This window comes from Gavia stellata, chromosome 29 (genome assembly GCF_030936135.1).
Source record: "Gavia stellata isolate bGavSte3 chromosome 29, bGavSte3.hap2, whole genome shotgun sequence".
Taxonomy (NCBI): Eukaryota; Metazoa; Chordata; class Aves; order Gaviiformes; family Gaviidae; genus Gavia; species Gavia stellata.
Genome location: NC_082622.1, coordinates 4,693,144 through 4,714,168, shown reverse-complemented (window position 1 = coordinate 4,714,168; position 21,025 = coordinate 4,693,144). Strand labels below are relative to the sequence as shown.

Below are 21,025 nucleotides of genomic sequence, written 5' to 3'. Positions count from 1 at the left end.
TGCCTCTCCTCTGTGCACCCCATTTTCAGTTGGATCCCACCTTGCCTTAACACTGTCCCAGTTCTCTGCTCCCCCCTTTGCGCTGCACCCCACTTTGCACTGGCACCCCCTCACCTCCAGGCACCCCTTTTGCAGTAGCACCGGCCTTGCCTTGTTCCTTCCTCCCCTCTTTGCGCCCCTCCTTGCATTGCACCCCCACACACCCCCTTGCCCCGCACCCCTTCTTGCACTAGCACCCACAGCTCCCACCCACCCCTTTCCTGCACCCCCCCGCTCCGCAGCAGCACCCGGCTTTGCAGGCCACCCCATCTTCCACTAGCACCCCCCGCTCCCGTGCTTCCCTCTTTGCACTGCAACCCTCCTTGCATTGACCCCCCTCCATGCACCCTCTCTGCCCTGCACCCCCTCTTGCAGTAGCACCCCCGCTCCCGTGCTCCCCCCTTTGCACCGCACCCCTCCTCGCATCGCCCCCCCCGCACCCCTCTTGCACTAGCCCCCCCCGCTCCTGTGCTCCCCGCTTTGCACAGCACCCCTCCTCGCATCGCCCCCCCCACACCCCCCCTCTGCCCTGCACCCCCTCTTCCACTAGCACCCCCCTCCCGTGCCCCCCCTTTGCACCGCACCCCTCCTCGCATCGCCCCCCCTCCATGCACCCCCTCTCCCCTGCACCCCCTCTTGCAGTAGCACCCCCTGCTCCTGTGCTCCCCCTTTGCACCGCACCCCTCCTCGCATCGCCCCCCCCGCGCTGCACCCCTTCTGCCCTGCACCCCCTCTTCCACTAGCACCCCCCTCCCGTGCTCCCCCCTTTGCACCGCACCCCTCCTCGCATCGCCCCCCCCGCGCTGCACCCCTTCTGCCCTGCACCCCCTCTTCCAGTAGCACCCCCTCCTCCCGTGCTCCCCCCTTTGCACCGCACCCCTCCTCGCATCGCCCCCCCCACACCCCTCTACCCTGCACCCCCTCTTGCAGTAGCACCCCCCTCCCGTGCTCCCCCCTTTGCACCGCACCCCTCCTCGCATCCCCCCCCGCCCTGCACCCCCTCTCCCCTGCACCCCCTCTTCCACTAGCACCCCCCTCCCGTGCCCCCCCTTTGCACCGCACCCCTCCTCGCATCCCCCCCCGCCCTGCACCCCCTCTCCCCTGCACCCCCTCTTCCACTAGCACCCCCCTCCCGTGCCCCCCCTTTGCACCGCACCCCTCCTCGCATTCCCCCCCGCACCCCTCTTGCACTAGCCCCCCCCGCTCCCCCCCGCCCCGCCGCCCTCCTCCTCCCGCCGCCGCAGGCGCTGCCTCCGCCCCTGCCTCCTCCCCGGCCGCGCGGTGGGATGAGCCCCGGCGCCGCGGCCGCCCCAGCTGCGCTCCGGCTGTCGGCGGGGCGGCTCCTGCCCCACGCCGCCGGCGGGCCCCGCCGCCCGCCCGAGCCCCCCCCCGCCGCCCCCCCCGCGCCCGCCGCCATGGGCGCCGCGGCCCTGCGCGCCCTACCCTGGGCCCTGCTGCTGCTGGGGCCGCTGCTGCCCGGCCAGGGCTTGCAGGCCAACCCCACGCTGGCCTCCGAGCCCCCGCAGGGCCAGCCGCTGCCGCGGCCGGGGGGCGAGATCGGGGGCTTCACCCCCGCGCCGCCCGCCTCCCCCCAGGAGATCCAGCCGCTGAACAAGCAGCCGGGCAACGGCTCGGGCGAGGGGCACGCCAAGCCCCGCAAAGCCTTCCCCGTCCTGGGCATCGACTACGACCGCATCCGCATCCCCTTCGAGATCTCCCTCTGGATCCTGCTGGCCTGCCTCATGAAGCTGGGTAGGTCGGCGGCGGGGTCCCGGGGAAGGGCGCCGGGGAGGGACCCCCCCCAGCACCCCGCGGAAGGACCCCGGCGTCATGGAGCTGGCGCCCTGAGCGTCCCCAGGAGGGACCCCCTGAGCATCCCAGGGTGGGACCCCCCGGCTGAATGGGACAGGCAACCCCAAGCATCCCAAAGAGGGACCCCCCCCGAGCATCCCAAGAGGGACCCCCTGAGCATCCGAAGGAGGGACCCCCTGAACATCCCACAGACAGACCCCCCTGGAGCATCCCAGGGTGGGACCCCCCCCAGCTGAATGGGACAGGCAACCCCAAGCATCCCAAAGATGGACCCCCCCCAAGCATCCCAAGAGGGACCCCCTGAGCATCCCATGGACGGACCCCCCTGGAGCATCCCAGGGTGGGACCCCCCCAAGCAAACCAGGGCAAATTCCCCTGCGTGTCCTGTGCAAGCCCCCCAGGCACCCTGGGGCAGGGGTGGGCACCGCTCTCCCCACGACCTTGGGTCCCTGCCGTAGGCCTGGCAGGCGGGGCAGCGGCACCCCAGCCCCTTTTTTCAGCCCGGGCTTGCTCGTCTCGCTGGCCGGGAGCGGGGCTGAAGGTGCTCCCCAACCCCTGCCCATCCCCTGTTTGGACCAGGTTTGCTTTCCTCCCTTTGGCACCCAGGCAGCAGTGGGGAGGAAGCGTCCGGTTTGTTTCTTTGCTTCCTTTCTCGACCACAGATGCCTTTTGTAACCTTGGAGAAGTCACTTAAAAAATCTCCCAGTGCTTCAGCCTCCCCTTCCTCCCCCTCCGCAGCAAACCCAGGTGGGCAGCAGCCTCTGCTGCAAAGCGTCCGGAGGATTCCTGCATTAAAGATACCGAGCATCAGGGGCCGTAGGGCTGCGAAAAGTCACCCGCTACGATGACCCGCTCTGGGAAAGCATCAGTCTGCCGGGGCGGGGGTTGTTGACAAAGTGTTTTCCAAACTTCTGCAGCTGGATCGATAACCAACTGAATTACCCCAAAGCGTGTGACGTGATGTAACTGCTCCGCGCCCACCGGCACCAGCGTGCCGGACCTGGCCTCCGGCAGTGCAGAGGTCAAGCTGGCCGCGGTCCCACCGGTGGTGATAAAGCCAAGAGGGCAGGTGAAATGTTTGCCTGTTCCTGCCTTAGAGCGGGTGACGGGAGTGGGGCAGCTCTGCGTTTCCTTCATTTTGCTCCTCAATTACCATCAGCGATTTAATAACGCGAACGGCAGTGCTCCTTATGGAGCACTCCAGCTTGCCGATTGAAATCTTGCTTTGGGAGCTTTTTTGAGCTGGTGCCTGCTGGAAGCTGTGCCCTGTCCTGGCCCAGAGGGGTCTGAGAGACCCCCCAGGAGCTCAGATCCCCCCGCCCAGCTTTTCCTAAAAATACCTCATCCCCTTCCCGGCCTGCTGTGAGCGTGCGTAGGCAAGTAAAGCCCCATTTTCACAATCCCTCCTGTGTGTTTTACTTACATGTAGGCGCGGGAGCGCAAACACTTCAGACCCGGAGGCTTCCTGCCTGTCTGGGAGACAAGCAGTCGGGGCAGAGTGGAACCAGGCAGGATCTGCGGGGTTTATCCCTTCCCGGCTTTGCCCAGGGTGATATAAGGCACGTTTAGCTAGAAGGTGCCTCGCCATAGGCAACGCAACCGTGAAATCTCCTTTCCCAGGGCTCACCCAGCGCATGTTAAGCGACCTCTGCTAGCTGTTCGGGGCTATTGCACTGCGTTTTCAATCCTCCTGTCTCGGAGAGCAAAGAGTGATGAAATCAGAAGTATCTGTGCGGAAGCTGGTGGAGAAAGGAGGGGCTAACGGCGCTGGCCTGCGGCCCTGCTCGGAGCGTGCTTTGAGAAAAACCGCCGCTGGAAAGCACCAGAATGGGCAGGGGAAAGTGGCTCCCCGAGGACGTACGTGGTGGGGGGCACAGGGGCACCGCTGCCCACCGGCCGCCCCCTTCCCACGGGCACCCTCCGGCATCGGCGCTGCGCTGGGTCACTGCGTGAAGCTGTTTCTGCCGCCTTTGCCTGAAGTTAGGGCTCGTTTGTACTGCAGGAAAAGTTATTTCTGGCGGTGAGCTGAGCTCTGTCGGTTCTTGCGTGTTTAAAATATTATGCAAGACTGCGTATTTAAGGGGTATATTTTAGGAGGAGCTGCCTTGCAAGTTTGGCAAGGGTCCTTTGGAGATGGTAGGTGCTCTGCAGAGCTCCAGGGATGCTGATTATGCCAAAATCATACCTACACCTCTAACAGGGGCTTTGACGGCAGAGCAGTCCTGGGGCATCCTTTTCTTCAGCCTCCTCTCCGGGGTTTTGAAGCCGCATCAGAGCGAGGGGATAACATTGCTTGTTCCCGTTGTTTCGGCGTGTAGTTCCCAAGTTGCTGGTACAGCTGAATATTCAGGCTCCTGCCGCTCGCAACCTGCAAAAGTATCTCGCTGCTCAGTGTCTAAATATCGGCGCCATCGATCCCGCCCTGGATCAGAGGAGGTTGTGCAGGAGCAACAAAATATGCTTTTTTTCACCCAGGGATAGCTCTTACACAACCGGGCGCTGCTGCACGCCTGTGCAGTACAGTCTCTGATGGCAGGAGGAGGCGCACACGGCTCCAGGCTCCCTAAACCGGACAGGGTTTGGGGCATCCAGTTTCCATGTAGAGGGGAAGGGGGATGATGAGCAGAGGAGGAATTTGTGACGCTTCCTCTCTCCCCCCTGTCCTGTTAGTGTGCATTTATTGATGCATCGAGGTAACCCTGCAAAACCCTGAGGTGCAGCGGACAAACATCTTTTCTCCAAGAGGGGGAATTCGTGCCGTGAGGGCTGTGCGTGACAGCTTGGCACCTCCTGACTTCCCTTCCCCGGCTTGTCCTCCAGCTCTGGATGCCCTTTTGCTGGATTAGGGCTGGTGATTGAGCCACGTGTTGCTGCAAAACCGAAAGTCTTCAACCCTATGAATGATTTCTGGGTGTCGTCCGCTGATGTAGTGCAGGGTGACCACGCAGAGGAGCTCGGAAGTGCTTACAGGGCTCTATTCTGGGCCAGGAGGTGCAACCTGACCCTTGTCCTGTTGCTTAGTTTGCCCTCATCACTCTTGATGCTTCAGACAGCTCTTCAGGCTTAAACGCGTCCCAGGGTTGTCCCTTCCAGGTGATTTATCCTCTCTCCAACAGTTCTGTGAGTTTGTTTGGGGAATCAAAGATGCGAGCTGAACCCTTCCCCTCGTGATGCAGTTTTTGTACAATGACTCAAAGGAGGTTGGTTCCTGGAGGATTCACCACCTGACAGGGGTGGCTTTCGGGACAGAGGGACTTGTCACCCCAGCGTGTCCTGCAGGCGTGGGCTCTTCCTGCTTTGCTAATCCCAGTAGAGAAGGGGAAGGCTAGCGCTGGCTGCTTTACTTAATACTCACGCGGTATTTCAAGACTGTGTAGGAGAAGAGGGGGTGAGGGATAGCTGCAACCATGCCTTTCCAAAGCCCCACCAGCTACGTGCAGACCACATCTGGTGATGGCTTGACTTTCCCAGTAAAAGTGGCGAAGCCTTCACGGCTGAGGGTTGCAACCAGACTTTGTCTCAACCTGTTGCATTGCTGCAGAAGGTCAGACCTTCGTAAAACATCAAAATCAGAAGCCCTCTGTGCCCGTCGCCAAGTTTTTGCAAGGATATTGTAAGGGTTTCCTTCACGCCGTGCCCAAGGAGGGGTAGGGCAGGGCTGGGGTTTCTCAACACAAGAACCTGGTTTCCTGACTCGGAGGACAGACCTTTTGGTTCATGTGGCTCCAGGAGTTGTTCGGGGGAATTCAGGTTCGACTGTAAATATTTTTCCATTTTAGGGGAAAGGGAAGGAGTGAGTCAGGAATGTAAATACCAAATTGTGGTTAGCAGTCCCTTTGCTGGCTGTGTGGACACAGGCTGGTGCCTGGTGGTCAGAGCTTTATTGCAAGCCACCAGCTCTTACCCACCTTGAGAAGAGTTGGGGTTACCCGTGTCTCCAAAGCACATCCCAGGCTCTGCCTTCTAAAGCAGAACAGCACAGCAGTCCTACTTCCATCCTGCATTAGGAGCCGCCTTCGATCGAGGCATGCCCTATTGTCTGTCTGCACCAAACGGCTCTTCAGCATCTGAGAGCTTCCCAGCCTCCTTGGAGCATCCTGGCCATTCCACCTTGCAGCTCAAGTGCGTAGTGGGGACTTGATTTCCTACGTGTCCATGCCAGAGATGGTCGCGGAGGGCCCCTGCAAGGCACTACTTCATGGCTGAGCTCTCTTACCCTGCTTTTGCTTGCTAATGCACACTAGACGCTAGCTCCTTCCCCGATGAGGTGCTCCGGTTGGGGTTGGAGCCTGTAACAATCACTGAGTCATTGCTCTGCCTCTTCTTCCTCCTTCGCAGTGCTCGGCTTTTTCGTGTGTCTGGCTCGGGGCTGTTGTCTGGGGTGTTCCCCCTCCCTCCAGACCGTCTGACGGCAGCCAGTGCCAACCCCGTACTTCCAGAAAAACCACCGTGTGATTGTCGGGCTGGTGTAAAGCGAGCCGGGGAGAGAGCCTGTGCCAAGCGAACAGAAAGACAACCCGAAGGTGCGGGCAGCGGTGTGTTATGTGGGGACACGCTGCTGCTTTGGGGGTTGTTCAGTGACAGATCTCAGCCCAGTTTACCGGACACGGGGCATCCCGGCATCAGGCTCTGGTGTTTAGTGCCGCTCCTGCGGCAGCGGTTGCCTTTGGCCATTACTGACCGTCCCCATCGCTGCTGGTGTCTGGGGAGGAGAAGATTAAGGAAGTTCCCCATGCCTGCGGGCTGGTGATAGCAGCTGGGAAAAGAAGAGCAAAACATGACGGATGCGAGTGAGTTTGTGGAGCCTGGCAGAGGCTCTGGGTATGGCAGGGTGGCTCCTGCACTCGAAGGAGCAGGGACGATTTCAAAATTGCCAGAGAAACATTTTCAGAGGCTGGCTGCTGCTGGCTGGCAGCGAGGTTTGGGTGCTAAAACACTTGGGTGCTTTTCAAATGGTTTTAGCAGCCCACATCCCTCCCCTGAAACCGGGGCTTTTGGAGGGGCCACCCCAGAGGTCTTACAGAGACCGGTGAGTCAGGGACTCAGGGATTTGTCCGGGCGATGGGTGATAAGCTGGGAAGGAAACCTATTGTGGTGGTAGCACAGGATGCAGGACCAGGATCTTGAGACCAGACATGGCAGAAACACCCCGGAGCAAAGCCACCGGCGTGGGGACACCAGTGCCACCTGCAAGTCTTGGAAAAGGGACAGCAAAGAAGCGTTTGAAGTCGTGTGTCACCCCAGCCTTTGTCATCGTGTTGGAAATATGTGTGTCTGACGTACAGGATGAGCGTGCAGGTTATCTCTGTTTGCCTTCTGCCACCACAAGGTTGGCTTCTCTTGGGCGCCGGGCAGGGCTGTGCCGGGCAGGCTTTGCTGGGGACAACCATCGGCAAAGCTTGGCTGGTGGGAAAAGCTGCCGGAGGTTTCGTGGGCTGTTTCAGCTGGATCCGTGGGACTGGTTGATGCAGATTCCCTCGCTGAGCCGGAGGGAAATGTTTGTCTTACAACCTGCCCGCTCGCAAGCGGCAGTGCCGGCTTATTTCATGCATGGGCTGTGGATACCAAGGTGGTGTGTGGTCTGACATCACCCCAAATGTTTCCCTGTTTGTATCGGTGAGCTGGTGGCTGTTCTGCAGTGGAATTGAGGTTTGATGAGTAACTGTCAGGAAAGGATTCTGAAATACTGCTGCAGCTGGTGCCACAAAAGAGTAAATTGTCATGATAATGAATTTAAACAGCCTCTTCGAATGCAGACTTGTTGCATTCGCCGCTTCCTTGTCGGGGAATGATCCAAACTCATGCTGTGGTTTCCCTTTCTCTGTGCTTTGCCATCTCAGAAGGAACAGCCACATCAGTTTTTTTCCTTCCTGGTCTGCCCGTTGCTGGTGTCTGAGCAAAAAAACATCCAAACTGTTCCCTCCATGGATCTGAGAAAACCATTAGATTAATTAGGGCTGGAAGAGTGAAAGGTTCCTGCTGTGAAATATGGGATGGTGATGGAGTGGGAAAAGCTAAACCTGCCTGTAATCACAGCCCATACCTCCCCAGTGAGCCCTAATGTCCATTAAAGCAGAATTACGCTCAGTTTGCAGCCATGGCTTTGCCCTCCGCAGGAACCCTGTCACCCCCAGCAGTGCCCAGTTCACCGCTCTGCTTTCTGGATCTCAAGGCCATTCAGGAGCTGAAGCTGTTGTTTCATTCCATTTATTAATGAAGGCTTGGACACCTCGTGCTGGGGGTCAGGAACGGGCTGGCTTCCCGCACAGTCTGCAGGTGGAATTTGGGATGTGGGTGTTGACTCGCCAAATCCTGCAACGGCCACAGCCCGGATGGGTGCTGGCCTGGCTTGCAGGGACGTGCCGTGAAGTTGTCCCTCCCCTGAGATCTCCAACAGAGCTGGGGTGGTTTGTGGGGTAGGAGCAGAACGTGCCAATATTTGGTCTGTTTGGTTCATGTCCTCCATTCCAAATAGCCTAGGCACCCAACCACGGCTTATCCACGACACCCAAAGGTGCTGGACTTCCCCTGGGAATTAGTGAGGTGGAGAACGAGTCTTTTTCCTGCAATTAGCATGGCTAAATAGAGTCTTTTGGGGTTTGAGAATTCCACGTGGGAGAAGGGGAAACCGGGTGATGGTGGAGAGGAGGGGAGAGGATCGTTCTTTGGGTTACGAGAGTGTAAACCTGGGGCACCGAAGGACTGGAGCCCCTCTTCTGCAGAAGAGACACAGACATCTCAGTGGTGTTTGTATAAACCAGAAGCTCGTTAGGCTTGCAAAAGAGTATTTCGTTAACATAATCCTTTCCCTTTTCCCTCCTGCAAGTCCTGGGTTTTGGCTGTAGACTGTGGAGATGATGGGGGCCTTAAAGACTGTCCCAGGGACATGCAGGAGTCGGTCCTTTACTAGAGCATCGTTGGAGCTGTGGGTACCAAGAGAGGAAACTTTAAAAGTAAGCAATAATGAGGATGAATTACTGCAGCTGCCTCGTAAACATTTGATTTCTTTTTTTTTTTTCTCTTTTGGGTCCCCAGGGCTTAATTTGTTCAAATAAAAACTGAAATCTATCTGGAATACTCTGTGAAAACACAGCCTCGCCGAGCGGAGATGGAGCTGGGTTACACTTCTCCCCCACGCTGGCTTCGCTGGGCTGCCTGGGTCGTCAGCGGTTTCTTCTTCCCCATCGGGGCTCAAAGCTGCTGGTGTAGGTTTGATAACACCTTCAGTATTTTGAAATCTGGGCTGGCCGGCTTCAAAGGGAACAGCAGAGGAGCAGGGAAGTTGTGGGGATGGTTTGACTTGGACCAAGTATCGATGCTTGGTCCTCTCACTTCACAGTGACGGCTGATATACTGCCTTAGGCAAGCTGTATGATCACCATCTATTCTACATCGTGTTTGATATCTTGCTTATCTCTCTAATTTTCCAACATCTTCCAGTTGTGTGTTAATTGAGGGATGGCTATCCTATCATGTTTTGTTCTTGTGCTCTTTCCTTGGGCAGAAGAAAATGCGTGTTTCTCCTTGGGAAGGAAGAAATGAAATTAAAAGCTCTACAGACGGGCATGCACACACACGTTGCTGCGTGTTTGTCAGAAAAGGCGAGATCAAAGATTGATCATTGCTTGGAGTGGAGTAGTGAGAACAAATTTGGTGGTGTGTCACCTTTGGTGGTGTGTCACCTTTGGTGGTACGTCACCCCATGGCTTGAGGTTCCTTCCCAAGAGAGCTTGACCCACCAGCACGATGAATTTGGTAGGGACAGGAGTGACCAAAGGCTTGTTTGAAGTTGGGGTGATGGGTTGAGATCCCTGAGCGGAAAGTTGGAGAATGCAAAGTACTTTTTGTAATCGGAAGAGAACAAATGCGTTTCCTTGGGTTGCCCAGGAATGACTCACAAACATCATAGCATCAATGGTCTTTGTCTCCAGAAAGTCGCAATACAATCAACCTCGAGGGACAGCTCTTAAATTCCGCTTAATAGAGGGTGCTGGTAGGGAAATAATTCCTCTCTCTCTCTCTCTCAAGCCTGCAAGATGCACATTTGCAGGAGCAGACTCCCTTTTGCAGATTTGCAGTGGGGTTTTTTTCAGTGCCTGGAATTATTCTGCATTTCAGAGTCACGACGTGCTAAATCTTAATGATGTATTTGGAGAGACGGCAGCTTCCCACCCTGCTGCTGGAGATTTTAACAGCACAAATGCCACAGGCACAGACTTAAGCACGCACAGGCCTTTAAAGAGAAGAGCTGGTGTATCCAGCCCTGCTAGTGCCTCAGTTTCCCTTGGGAGTGCTTTTCCCATGGCAGTCTTGGTCCCTGGGGGATGTGTTTTGCAACGTATGAGCTCCTCTCCTGTCTGTCAAGTGCCGCGTAGAGGAGAGAGCATCTGCTCCCAGGAGCACTTGGCTGGGTGTGAAATAGCATCGCCTGCATCCCGGCTGGGGGGACGATGCTGGAAGGGTGAAATGGTGTCTGACGGGGACGGCTCTCCAGCCCCTGGGCCTCGCCAGCGTGGGCTCAGCCGGTGGCGTCTCCGTGTGCCGGCAGCTCCTGCCAAAGGCTGGGGAAGAGGTGAAGGTGACTGGGTGCTTGCGTGGGCTCTCGACGCGCCGCTGGCATGTGCTGCGAGTGGTGTTGCTTTGTCTGCGTTTGCAAAGCCCAGCAGTAATCAGTGATAATTGCAATTACCTCCTCCCTCCCGTCATCGGAGTGGAGACCAACAGGTTATTTCCTGAAAAGCTTTTGTTTGTCTTTCCTGCCCATGTTCCCGGCAGGAAATCTGCCCTTCCTGGGAAGGGCGATTGGCATTGCTCTGCCTGGGGAGCTTGTTCATCGTCACCTCGGGCTGGCTCAGCTTCAGCTCTTCCTGAGGCTTCGAGGGCCAGCAGGAACCTTGTATTAAATGCTGCGCCACGTGGTTGAGGGCAAGGAGCTGGGAGAGTGACCGTGGCCTTATTTTGGGTGACCAGATTGCAGCCTTATTTTGGGTGACCAGGTACCATCTCTTCACTTCGCCTTGAGTACCTTCTGCTCCAGAGCAATTCAATATCTGCATTAAACAGCGTGAAGTTTCGCTTTGCACCGTGTAGAAAGTAACTGGGAGGGTTTTATTGTAGAAATCCCCCAGTTTGAGGCGGACGTGCTGCGCTGACCCCTCCTAGTCCAGCTATTCGTGGCATCCAGCGTGTCTTGCGACAGCTGAAACAGTCTGGGAAGAGCGTGGCTGGTGAGCGGTTATGTTTAGCTCCTGGCCCCTTTCCCTGGAGCATAAGCAGCTTTTCTAGACCTTCTTTTATTAGGCCTCCTCAAAATGCTCAAGTCCCGCTGCCGTTGCTGTTTGGATGCTTTTGAAGGATATAAACCCGGATGAGGATGCTGTTGCCCTAAGAAAACTCAGTTTTCCGGGGTAAACGATCTGTGCCAGAGAGAGCCCAGCCTTGCTGGCTTGGCTGCATGATGCACCCATCCAGAGACGGTGGGGAAGAGTCAAAATGAGTCTTGGCGCAACAGCAGCAGAAATTTGGGTGGCAGTTTGCCCCTGTGCACCTCTGTACCTGCATGCCCAGCTCCTGTTGGGTTAATGCCACAAGCTGGTAAAGATTAATGCGGTCCTGCCTTAGAAAAACGGTGTGTGGAGCACGCCTGAAGGCGTTAAACAGGTTTGCTAATCTCAGCCTGTGGTTTGGGAGCGGCCTTGTATTGTGCCCGTTAGAGGAATGTAGTCACCGAGTCAGCGGGGATCAGGGTTACTGGAGTACCCTGAAGTCACTGGAGATTTTTAATAGCCAGCTTGGCACGTAGTGCCAAACCCTCAACCGGTTTCTCAAAGCTCCGGAGGAGGAAAACATTGGGTTTTGCAGCACCTCGTCATGGAGCAACTCTGGAGCTGGAGAGAAGTGGAGGAGACCTGCTATGCTCACAGCTGTGCACAGCTGGATCTGGAAGAGGTTTCTTCAAGACGCAATGGAACCAAGTACCAAGCCTTGAAGCTTCCCAAGCCATCACTGCTTGCTCCAGCAGCGTCTCCCGTTGGCTCTGTGTTTTCCTCCCTATTTAAAATGCTGTAGCTGTTACGCAACAGTCCAGGGCGCCATGGGTTTCTCCATCTTTAATAGCAATTAGGTCTGTCTTAGTATCTGCTTTTCTTTGCAGGGTGTCCTTGGCTTTTCTTCTGGTTTGAAGGAGAAGCATTATCTAAACATAGGACTGGAAATTGGGAGCTGCTGGGTTCTCACACCAGCTCTCACGCCGTTCACTTGGGGACTTGGGCAAGTCCATTTAATGTCTTTTGTCTCTCATTTCCTTTTTACAGCTGGGAGGAAATTAATACCAGCTCTATAAAAGACTCCCAATTGATCTGTTAATTTCTTGTGAGTGCTTCACAGATAAAATGAGGGTACGTGCCTTTGCTGTGTCGGTTCTCCCTGCTCTCGAAAAAAAAAATAATTCAAGTGTTTCTACTAAACGCCTCTGTCCGTGGATTGCCATCATGGTGCGTTACGGCAGTGCCTGGGCACCATCTCCTCCTGGGAGGCTGATGCTGTCCTCCGTGGCCTCCCCGGTGTGTTCCCAAGCACTCTCTCAACCCAGCCAAGGTGCCGTTGGGCGAGTGGCAGGCTGTGGACCATCCCAGCCTGGTGAGAGGGGGACGTTGGTCCCAAAAGGCTGCTGTCATGCTGATCACCTCCTGCAGCGTGAGCCCTCGGAGACATCTGCCTGCATGGATGCTCCCTGCAAGCTGCCCGGAGCCTGCCTGTGGGCTGCCTGCTGTGCCGCTGCTTTCCATTACGCGTGGGGCCACGCAGGCGTCCCGGCGTGAAGTACGTGTCCCGGTGTGAAGTACGTGGGGGCAAAAAAAATGGGCTTTTTAGGGCTAGCCTGTGGGTTGCCAGCTGAGTCAGGGCCGGGTGAGTCAGGGAGGCAGCGATCGCCCCTGCCCTGCCCTGCCTGCGAGGGCAGATGCAACCTGGTGCTTCTCTGCCCGTTTTAGGGAGGTTTTCCTGGACACGGGTCCCCCCAGAATGCGGCACTTGCAGTGGGAGCCGCAGGTCAGGGCCAGCTCTGCGGGGAGGCACTGGCTGGGCTGGAGCCCTGGGCAGGCTGGTTCCTAAAGCTAAGCCTAACCTAAACCTAAGCCTAAGGCAAGTGAAAGCGCAAGTTAGAGCGGTGCGGATGGGGTGCATGGGAGCAGGATGGGTCCCTTTCTCGCTGACGTACGCCAGCACCACAATTAGGGTTTGCTGCAAGCTGCTCCACAGAGCACAGCGGAGCCAACTGTTTAGTTTGGGTTGATCTTAATTAATTAGTGTATCTTTTAGAGTTGGAGGGGGGAGGATTAGGCAGCACTCAGGCTGTCGCTGGCTCGCCTGGCTGACCAGACCTTCTGGGTCAAGGCAGCAAGGTTTAATTGGGAGGAATTGCTGCCGGCTGTTTGGCGCTTGTCTGCGAAGTCGCAGGCTCGATGGCATGAACCTTTGCTGTCTGGTTTGCAGAGCTGCAGGGAACTCCGGGTGTTGGATCATGCAAAGGTCTCGGCAAGCTTCCCTGAGCAGTCCCATGCCGGGTGCTTGGGAGGAGAGAGGGACACAGCCCTTTCCGACGGGGGAATAGCTGAGCAGGCAGACTGCAAATCAAGGAGCAGCCTCCCTGCCGTCCCCCGCTTTGTGCTGGAGGGGTGAGTTGGTGCTGAGCTTGGATTGGGCCCTAAGGAAGAGATTTCTCCTTGTTACCGTTCAAGTTCTCTTGGTCTGCGTAAACAGCTTGTTTATAAGTGTATACAGCGGCTTTCTGGAAGGGGGTTCCGCCCATCCTGGCAGGCTGATATCCAGGGTGCCTGCAGATGATTCACAGCTCTCCTGCGCGCCTGGGATCGTTGCATCCCCCTCCCGCTTTGCAGCACTGCAGCGCTGCCATCAAGGTCCCGCGACACCGGCGTTTCACTTGGCTGCAGCGCAGCATCCTCCTCCCCTGCGACCTTCCAGCGGGGCTCTGGGCAGAGAAAATGAGATTTCCCTTGCCAAGGGGAGCATTTTGCTTCTTGGGAGGGGGTGTCAAGGCAGGTATGGAGCTGGGCTTATCTACATGCGGCTCGTGACTCCAGCTGCTGCAGGATGCAGTGATGTGTTTTGTTGTGCTCCCCAGGCTGCTCGTCTTTTTGGGACCTTTCTGTGTCTCCAAATCCAGCCCTGCATTAAAGGAACAACCTTATGGTTTCCTGGTAGTGCCATCATCGTCCGTGGATATTTCTCTGCTGACGTTGCCCATGGCTGGGAGGGGGCTGCATTGACGGAGTGTGAAGTTTGGCATCCCTGCATCCCTTTGGAGCCAGGCAATTCCTGCCACGGCTGGTATGGCCCTCGGCGGAGCTCGCAGCCCCAGGAGGAGGGCTAAGCAGGCGCTCCCAGGGAAGGCAAGGCCCTGACACGACGGTGAGGATTAGAGGCACATTCCTACATGACGTTGCTGCGGGCACCGAGTTACCAGAAGAGACTTTGCCCTTGCCCTGCCGTGGCTATTGCTGCCTGCGCAGGGGCTCGTGGGCAGCGTAGCTCAGCTCCTTGCCCTCTGCGCTCCCAGCTGTGTCGTGCCAGCAGCCAGCGTGGGGTGGGGAGGAGCGGTACCCGCCTGCTCGTCCTCCCCTCCGTGCCCTGCTGTAATGGCTGGTTGGACAGCACGCTGGACCCATTCCCCTTATCGCCAGTCCCCACGGCTGTTGCTTATCCTAGCAGCTAAAATGCATGAAATGGCTCTAAATAAGTGCTCTCTGAAAGGCTCCAGGCATGAAATAGCACAGCCTTGCACCCCAGACCAGCTCTGAACTGTCCTCTCCTTGGCCCCTTGACCTTGCAGAGTGCCAGACCAGCATCGCTCCTGCTGATGGCCTGGCATCCATCCCCTGTGTGCACGGGGCATGGGGAGCTCTCAGCATCCTCCTGAGGAGGAAGGCTCTGGCTGCAGCTTATTCTCTGTTTACCCTATTCTGGGGCATGGGCTTTGCTCCCCGCAGGTCCCCAGGGGACAGTAAGATCTGGGAAAGGCAAGTGCGTGTGCGCTCTCTCCAGCTGCCTCGGGGGTGCAGGGTGGCTAGACTTGTCTCCCCTCGCATCGGAGGATTTGTTCGGGGCCCACCAGTGGGAACTGGCTGCAAACTGCTGCTGCAGCAGGATGGTGCAGTTGGGAAACTGTCAGACATCACAGCCCTGCTGCAAACTCCCCGCCAGCTCCTCCTGGCAAGAGAGATGCGTAGAAGCTGTCTGCCCTTCGCCTGGGATGAAGGGCTCTTCCCTGATGCTGTGATGCTGCACTAGCGGGACCGCCTGCTTTTGCTAACGGGGCTGTACTTTAAGGGCTTGACCGAGTTGGTTTGCATGAGTCCTTGCAAGGTCTGCAAGGGCCAGGCCTGTGCAAGTTACCGGTCGCTGTGACTGACTCTCTAAGCTGCAGCAAGGCTGTTGCATGCTGGTACCTGACAGTTTCTGGTTTTTGTTCTGTAGCTTTCAGGTTTTGACTCATTCGTGGGCTGGCCTGATGCTATCAGCACTGTTCTTATCTTCTGCAAAGCAGGCAGGGTCTGGGCAGGTCACCTTCTCATGCACGCTTGCCTCGCTGTAGGCGTTAGGGCTGAATACACGAGATTGAGTGAGCTGGAGGCTGTACCAGCTGGCTCTGGGTCTCCTATCGCAGGAAAATTTCCATTTGCCCCCGGTTTGTTTGCAGTATGGGGGGAAGAGAGGGAAAACATGGGGTAATTCAGCGGCTGCGAGGTGGGACCCAACTGTTTGAGCAAGGTCTGTAGGCAAGGGGCACCGTAACGTCACACCAAAAGAAAATAAAAGCCGTACCTTTGGCAACTAGCAACGAGTCTTAATGGCTATTGACTGCGGCGATGTGACTTTTAGGGGCGTTGTGTGCAATCCAGCTCGGAACTGAGGTCTAGGGGTTGGTCACGATCACAGCCGGGCTGTGCTGGGCACCTTGTGTTGGGGTGGACGGACCCTGTGGGGACCCAACCCGGGCGCAGTGGGGCCAGCGGCGATGGCCTCGGTGGGTCTGAGCTGGCAGAACTCTGCGGTGCAGCATGGGGCTTCGTCTCCCTCCCCGCCTCCATCCCGTGCCCTGCTTAAAGCAGACAAAATGGTTGTACTCAATCCCCACTTCTTGCAGACTGAAAATGTCTGGAGGCTGCAATGCAGTGCTGGATGCTCGTGGATTTTAACCCGAGTCCTGTGCATCAGGCGGGTCACAGACCCCTGCCCGAGGGAGGCTGGGGTACAGAAGAGTGATCCCCGAAATTAGGGCTGAATTTGCCTTCTCTCCCTGTGCTTGCTTTGCACACCAAGCCCGTGGTGAGGTTTGGGTGGGTGCCGGCTGTGTGGCCCCTGTGTGGTATCTGCATTAACTCAGTGAGTCACAAAAAGCAGTATAAATTAATTACCTTCCTGGTTCTTGGCTTTTCTTCGTAATTAGCAACAAGAAAATAATGAGGCTTGAATGAAACATTTGGTTTGATCTGGAGGAAATTGTTTTGCTTAGGAGCTCTTTCTGTACCTGTATCTTTAAAAAAAAAAATCAACTTCTAACCACAAAATGTCATTTTGGGGTGGAAAATCCAAGCTTTTCCCTTCTGGACATTGAGGCTTCTCTTAAATGTTGCCCCAAGCAACCCAAATTCCTGAAACCAGCCCAAAGAGAGCTGCAGGAGAGCACTCAGGAGACCTGGACCTACATCAAAACCCTGCTCCGTGGTGAAGCCGAAAAGGGTTTGGCAAAGCTGGGGGGCTGTTTGTTTCCCACTGGTCTGTGGCGAGGCCCCGCGCGTGCCGTCCCGGCGGAGCGGCTGCCGTAGCGAGCCGTGCTGGTGCTCGGTAGGGCTGAAGGTTCAGGGCAGGTGGTGACGTTGGAGCTTGCGAGATGCAACAGATGTAATTCAAGTATCATGGTTTTACCTCCTCCCCTTGCAGGGTGACACGAGCCGTGGCTTCACTCTATTTTTAGATGTAAATCACCAGCTATTTAATTCCTTTCTAGCGAGCTAAATTTTCATCCCCTTCCCTCGAGACTTCCCCATTACATCTGGTACCCGTGCCGGTGCCGGGCGCATGCAGCTCTCTCTCCATACGCTTCCCCTGGCTCCTCGCTCCCTATCTTTGCAGGCAGATCAATGGATCCGGCTCCATTTTACAAGGGAGGCTGCGCAGAAGGGCTGAGACATGCTCCCAGCAGCTACGAGACATCCCATGAGGGTTGTGCTGGAGGCCACCAGCAATCAGCAAAGCCTGGCTGGTCTTTGGGCAACTGCAGCAGCGGCCGGGTTGGGAAAGCAAAAAATCCAGTGCCTTTTTTGGGAGGAAAGGGGATAAATGGAGAGAAGCTGCAGCCAAAATCTGGGAGCCTGAGATGAGTTTTCCCCCGGGAGACAGTTGCAAAACATTCTGTTCCTGTGTCGCCATCCTCTCAGGGCTTTAACCCTGCCGGGGGCTTAGCCCCGCATCCTTGACCCTCTACCACCCCAAAATACAGAGCGTGAAAGCCAGGTCAGGGTGGTCTCGGTGCTTTGCAGACCCTGGAGCCCAGCCCCAGCCCTCCTCCCTGCCCCGCTGTTTCTTCTAAGCAGAGAAAAAAGAAGGGGACGGTGCTGGGTGATGGCTTTGCAGATGACTGGTCCCCATGGCTGGTGACACATCAGTGACTTTGTGGCTCATCCAGCAAAGCATCCACGTGTCGGGGCTCTCTGTGGTCCCCGTGTCCCATGGGAGTGTGGGAAGGTGTCTGCACCTTCCTGCATCCCTCGCTGCCGGGTCGATGGGTTTGGTGACGATGCAGGGCTGCTGCGTCTCTGTATGGCCCACCTGGACCCTGCCAGCCTGGTGTCCTAAAGGGTTAAAGTGGCCTTTGGAGGGGCCCTGGTGCTGCTGAGATACGTGTGTCTCCTCCAGCCAGTGCTCTCTGCAGTGTCCTTCAGAAGGGCAGCCCTTCTGAGCATGCCTGCTCCCCCTCGCCGCCTCCCTCCCGGCCCCCATGCCTTCTCCCAGGGCTTTTCCAGCACCGCAGCACTCTCCGCACGCAAGCCACACCGCTGCTCTGTCCCACCCTGCAGCCCAAACAAGCACCCATGGGTCCCCAGGGCTGCAGTGAGCATCACCCGGGGGGCTGCACCGCCTCCTCGCCCAAACTAACCCCTCATCTACCTCCCTTCAGAAAAAATCATCCAGGGGGTGGAAGAGCTGCCTAATCCCTGGTTAATAATTGTGTAATTTCTCTCTCGGGGCTGCCGCCTGCCTGCTGGAGCCTGCAGCCGCTGTAATAAACTTCTGAAGCCTGGGAGGATGGAGTGTTTTTGTAACCGTTCTCATTTCTTGTGCCTCCTCTTAGCTAACAGGCATCTTCCTGGAAGCAGCCTGGCTTTCCCGCAGTGCTCCTGTGCGTGGGCGCTGGAAGCTGGGGTGAAGCCGCAGGAGCATCCCGCTTAACTGTGAACGTGCCGAGCCATGCCGCGTGCTCCCTTCCCTCCTTCCTCCCCGTTTACTGGGCTCCAACTCAAACACCGACCAAGCCAAGTGTGTGAAGTGGGTTTTCTTCCCTCCTCCTTCATGTTTCTTGTCCTCCTTTGAAAGGAGGGGACGTTAACCTCAGCCAGATTCAACCTGCAGCTCTAGGAGGATGTGACGGCTGGTGGCAATCCCAGCTGCAGGGACTGGCTCGTGGGGACGAGTGTGCAGTGGCTCTGGGGGCCGGGGCTGGCACACTGTCTTGTGGTGCAGGCTGCCTCCAGCATCGGCTTTATATATATATATATATTTATATATACACATGTAAAATATTTTTTAAATTTTATTTTATTTTATTTCTCATTTATTGCCTCTGAACACCGGTATTTCTGGTGTTCCAGAAACCATGGGGGTTGCTCTTAGGGCTCCAACTCCAGCAATGTCCCCACGGCGGGAGCTGGGGTGGGAGATGTAGACATCTCCCAGACCTGGCCTGGAGCAGGGAAGTGCGTGAAGGCTTCACCTCCTTTCTTTCACCATAAGTGTTTTTTTGAAGTGTTTGATTAAAATGTTATTAAAATGCTCTTTCCGCACTGCTTTGAGAGAGGTCTTTAATTAGGGGAGCGCTGCCAGAGCTCTGACTAAGCCTGACCTTGGGTCCTGTGCCATATGGAGCTGTGTTGCAGTGGCCAGGGCGATGGGAAGGGAGAGAAGTCCTGCATGGGTGGGACGCAGAAATGCCATCAGGCAGGGAGGGAGGGGACCTTACAGATGCTGTGGGACACAAAGCCTGTGGTCCTCGGGGTTTTCTGCTGCAGGGTGAGGCTGGACCGAGCAAAGGGGGATGCTCTCTGCTCCCTTTTGCAGTAGGTTCCAAGCACTGGAGCCACTTTGAGAGCTGCTGTTGGTTTGAGAGCTGCAAATCATCCCCTTCTGGCCTTGAGAGAGGGTTTGAGAGAGCGTTTCCAAATTGCTGTGAGCAGCGCCGGGCATGGAGATTGCCTCTATTTTAGCCGCAGTGCAAGAAGCATCACCTCAGGCAAATGCTTGAGTGGGACCCTGCTTGTTTTGACAGCAGCGCTCCCCCAGGGCAGGGATGCTGGGTCTGGGTTGGGTGCCCAGCACCCTTCCCTCTGTTTCCCTTCCCTCCGTATCCCTTCAGGCTCTTCCTGCCCAGGTTGAGGATGGAAGCAGATCAGATATGGTGGTTTTTGAGTCATTAGGCAGCGGAGGAGCGGACGCTGCTGGATGGAGCTTATATAATACCAGGCACAGCATCCGGCCCTTGCGCCGGGGCTGCGGTAACCCAGTTACAGCCGAGGAAGGAAAAAACCCACACGTAGGACGGAGTCTTTTCCAAGCTGTTTGGTCGGGAGTAAATATTTACATGGCACTGCATCCGCCAGCAGCCAGGGCCTTGGGAAAAGCAGCCGGGGTCCCCCTTGGTAGGATGGGGATGAACCTTTAGCAGCTGAAATGGGAGCCCTCGCGTTTGCTGGGGTGAGGACCGGCCCTTGCGAAGTCTGGAGACCGAAGGTGGCTTGTCGTGCTCAGACATCTTCATTCAGCTTCCACGGCCTCTAAAATACAAGCCTGCTTTATGCATCAAGGGAGAAAAAAATCTGCCTTGCTGCCAAATCCAACAGACACCGGTGGTTCTTGCTGCAGCTGCGGTTCGTGGAGGAAAATTCCTGATGTTGCTCCTGATTACCTGCACTTGGGTGGAGATGGCCCCGTGCGAATCTGCTGACAATGAAATGAAGCCAACTGGTGTTCAGAAACTGCAGAGCAAACTCTTCTGCAGCGCAGGCATCGCCTTGCAACAGCTTTCCTTGCCCCAAATCCCTTTAATTTGAAGGACGGTGATTTCCTCCTGCCCTTCAAGTGCTTAGACTGTGGTTAAAACTGGAAAGCCAGTCCTCAGCTCCTTTCTGCCGTAACCCAAGGAAGAGCTGACCACCGGCGGAGAGCTGTCCCCGTGTTCGCCTGGCTGGGCACACGCAAGCTGGGGTGCATGATGTGAACAAGGAACCATTTTAATAGGAACTATTAACTTCTGGATTTCCTTTTCCTTGTTTGCTCAAGCTCTCAGGGTTGATGTTTACTCAACTGTTGTTGCTTTTAATAGTTTCGCTGGTGTTTGATGCCGTTGATAGGGGAACTGCTCCCATGGAGTTTGTTTTCCAAAGGAAGAAACTTGGGTGATTGTGCGTGCCCTGTGCTGGTGATTTGGGGATTGCGGGTCGCTCTCAGGGAAATGGGATCTCAAGGAACTCCCCTCCTGGTGGGGTTCAAGAAAACCAGCAGAAACCCAGTGGGTGATTCTCCGTGGGAAAAGCTGCTCCACGTGCTCGCCTGCCTGCTCCTGTGCATCCCTGCTCGTCCTCTGGATGCAGATGTGCCGGAGACCGGGCTGCCTCGTCCCCTCCGCTCCCGCACCACTTGTTCATTCAGGGTGTGCTGGCAGCGGCGTGCCGGGAGTCTTGTACGCCTGGTGCAGGCGCTGCCTCTCCGATACTGCTCCTCGCTCCTTAGGGAAGCGATTCCGACTCACAGAACCCTCCCAGCCAGCGGGACCTCTCGGATGCCTTCTGCTGTGGCAAGAAGCACTTGCTGCTTAACGGAGGAAAATGAAGGAATGTTGGGGTCTTACTGTGCCGCCCTGCCTCCGAGCTCATCCCGGGTT

General features: G+C 56.5%; 1 protein-coding gene across 1 annotated transcript in view; it reads left to right on the top strand.

Moving 5' to 3' along the window:
- Positions 1 to 1,454: 1,454 nt before the first annotated feature.
- Positions 1,455 to 21,025, top strand: part of SLC9A1 (solute carrier family 9 member A1) — a 31,320-nt gene continuing 11,749 nt past the window's right edge. Inside the window, exon 1 of the mRNA XM_059830692.1 lies at positions 1,455 to 1,791. Within this exon, the coding sequence (XP_059686675.1) occupies positions 1,455 to 1,791 (337 nt within the window). The remainder of the gene's footprint in view (positions 1,792 to 21,025) is intronic.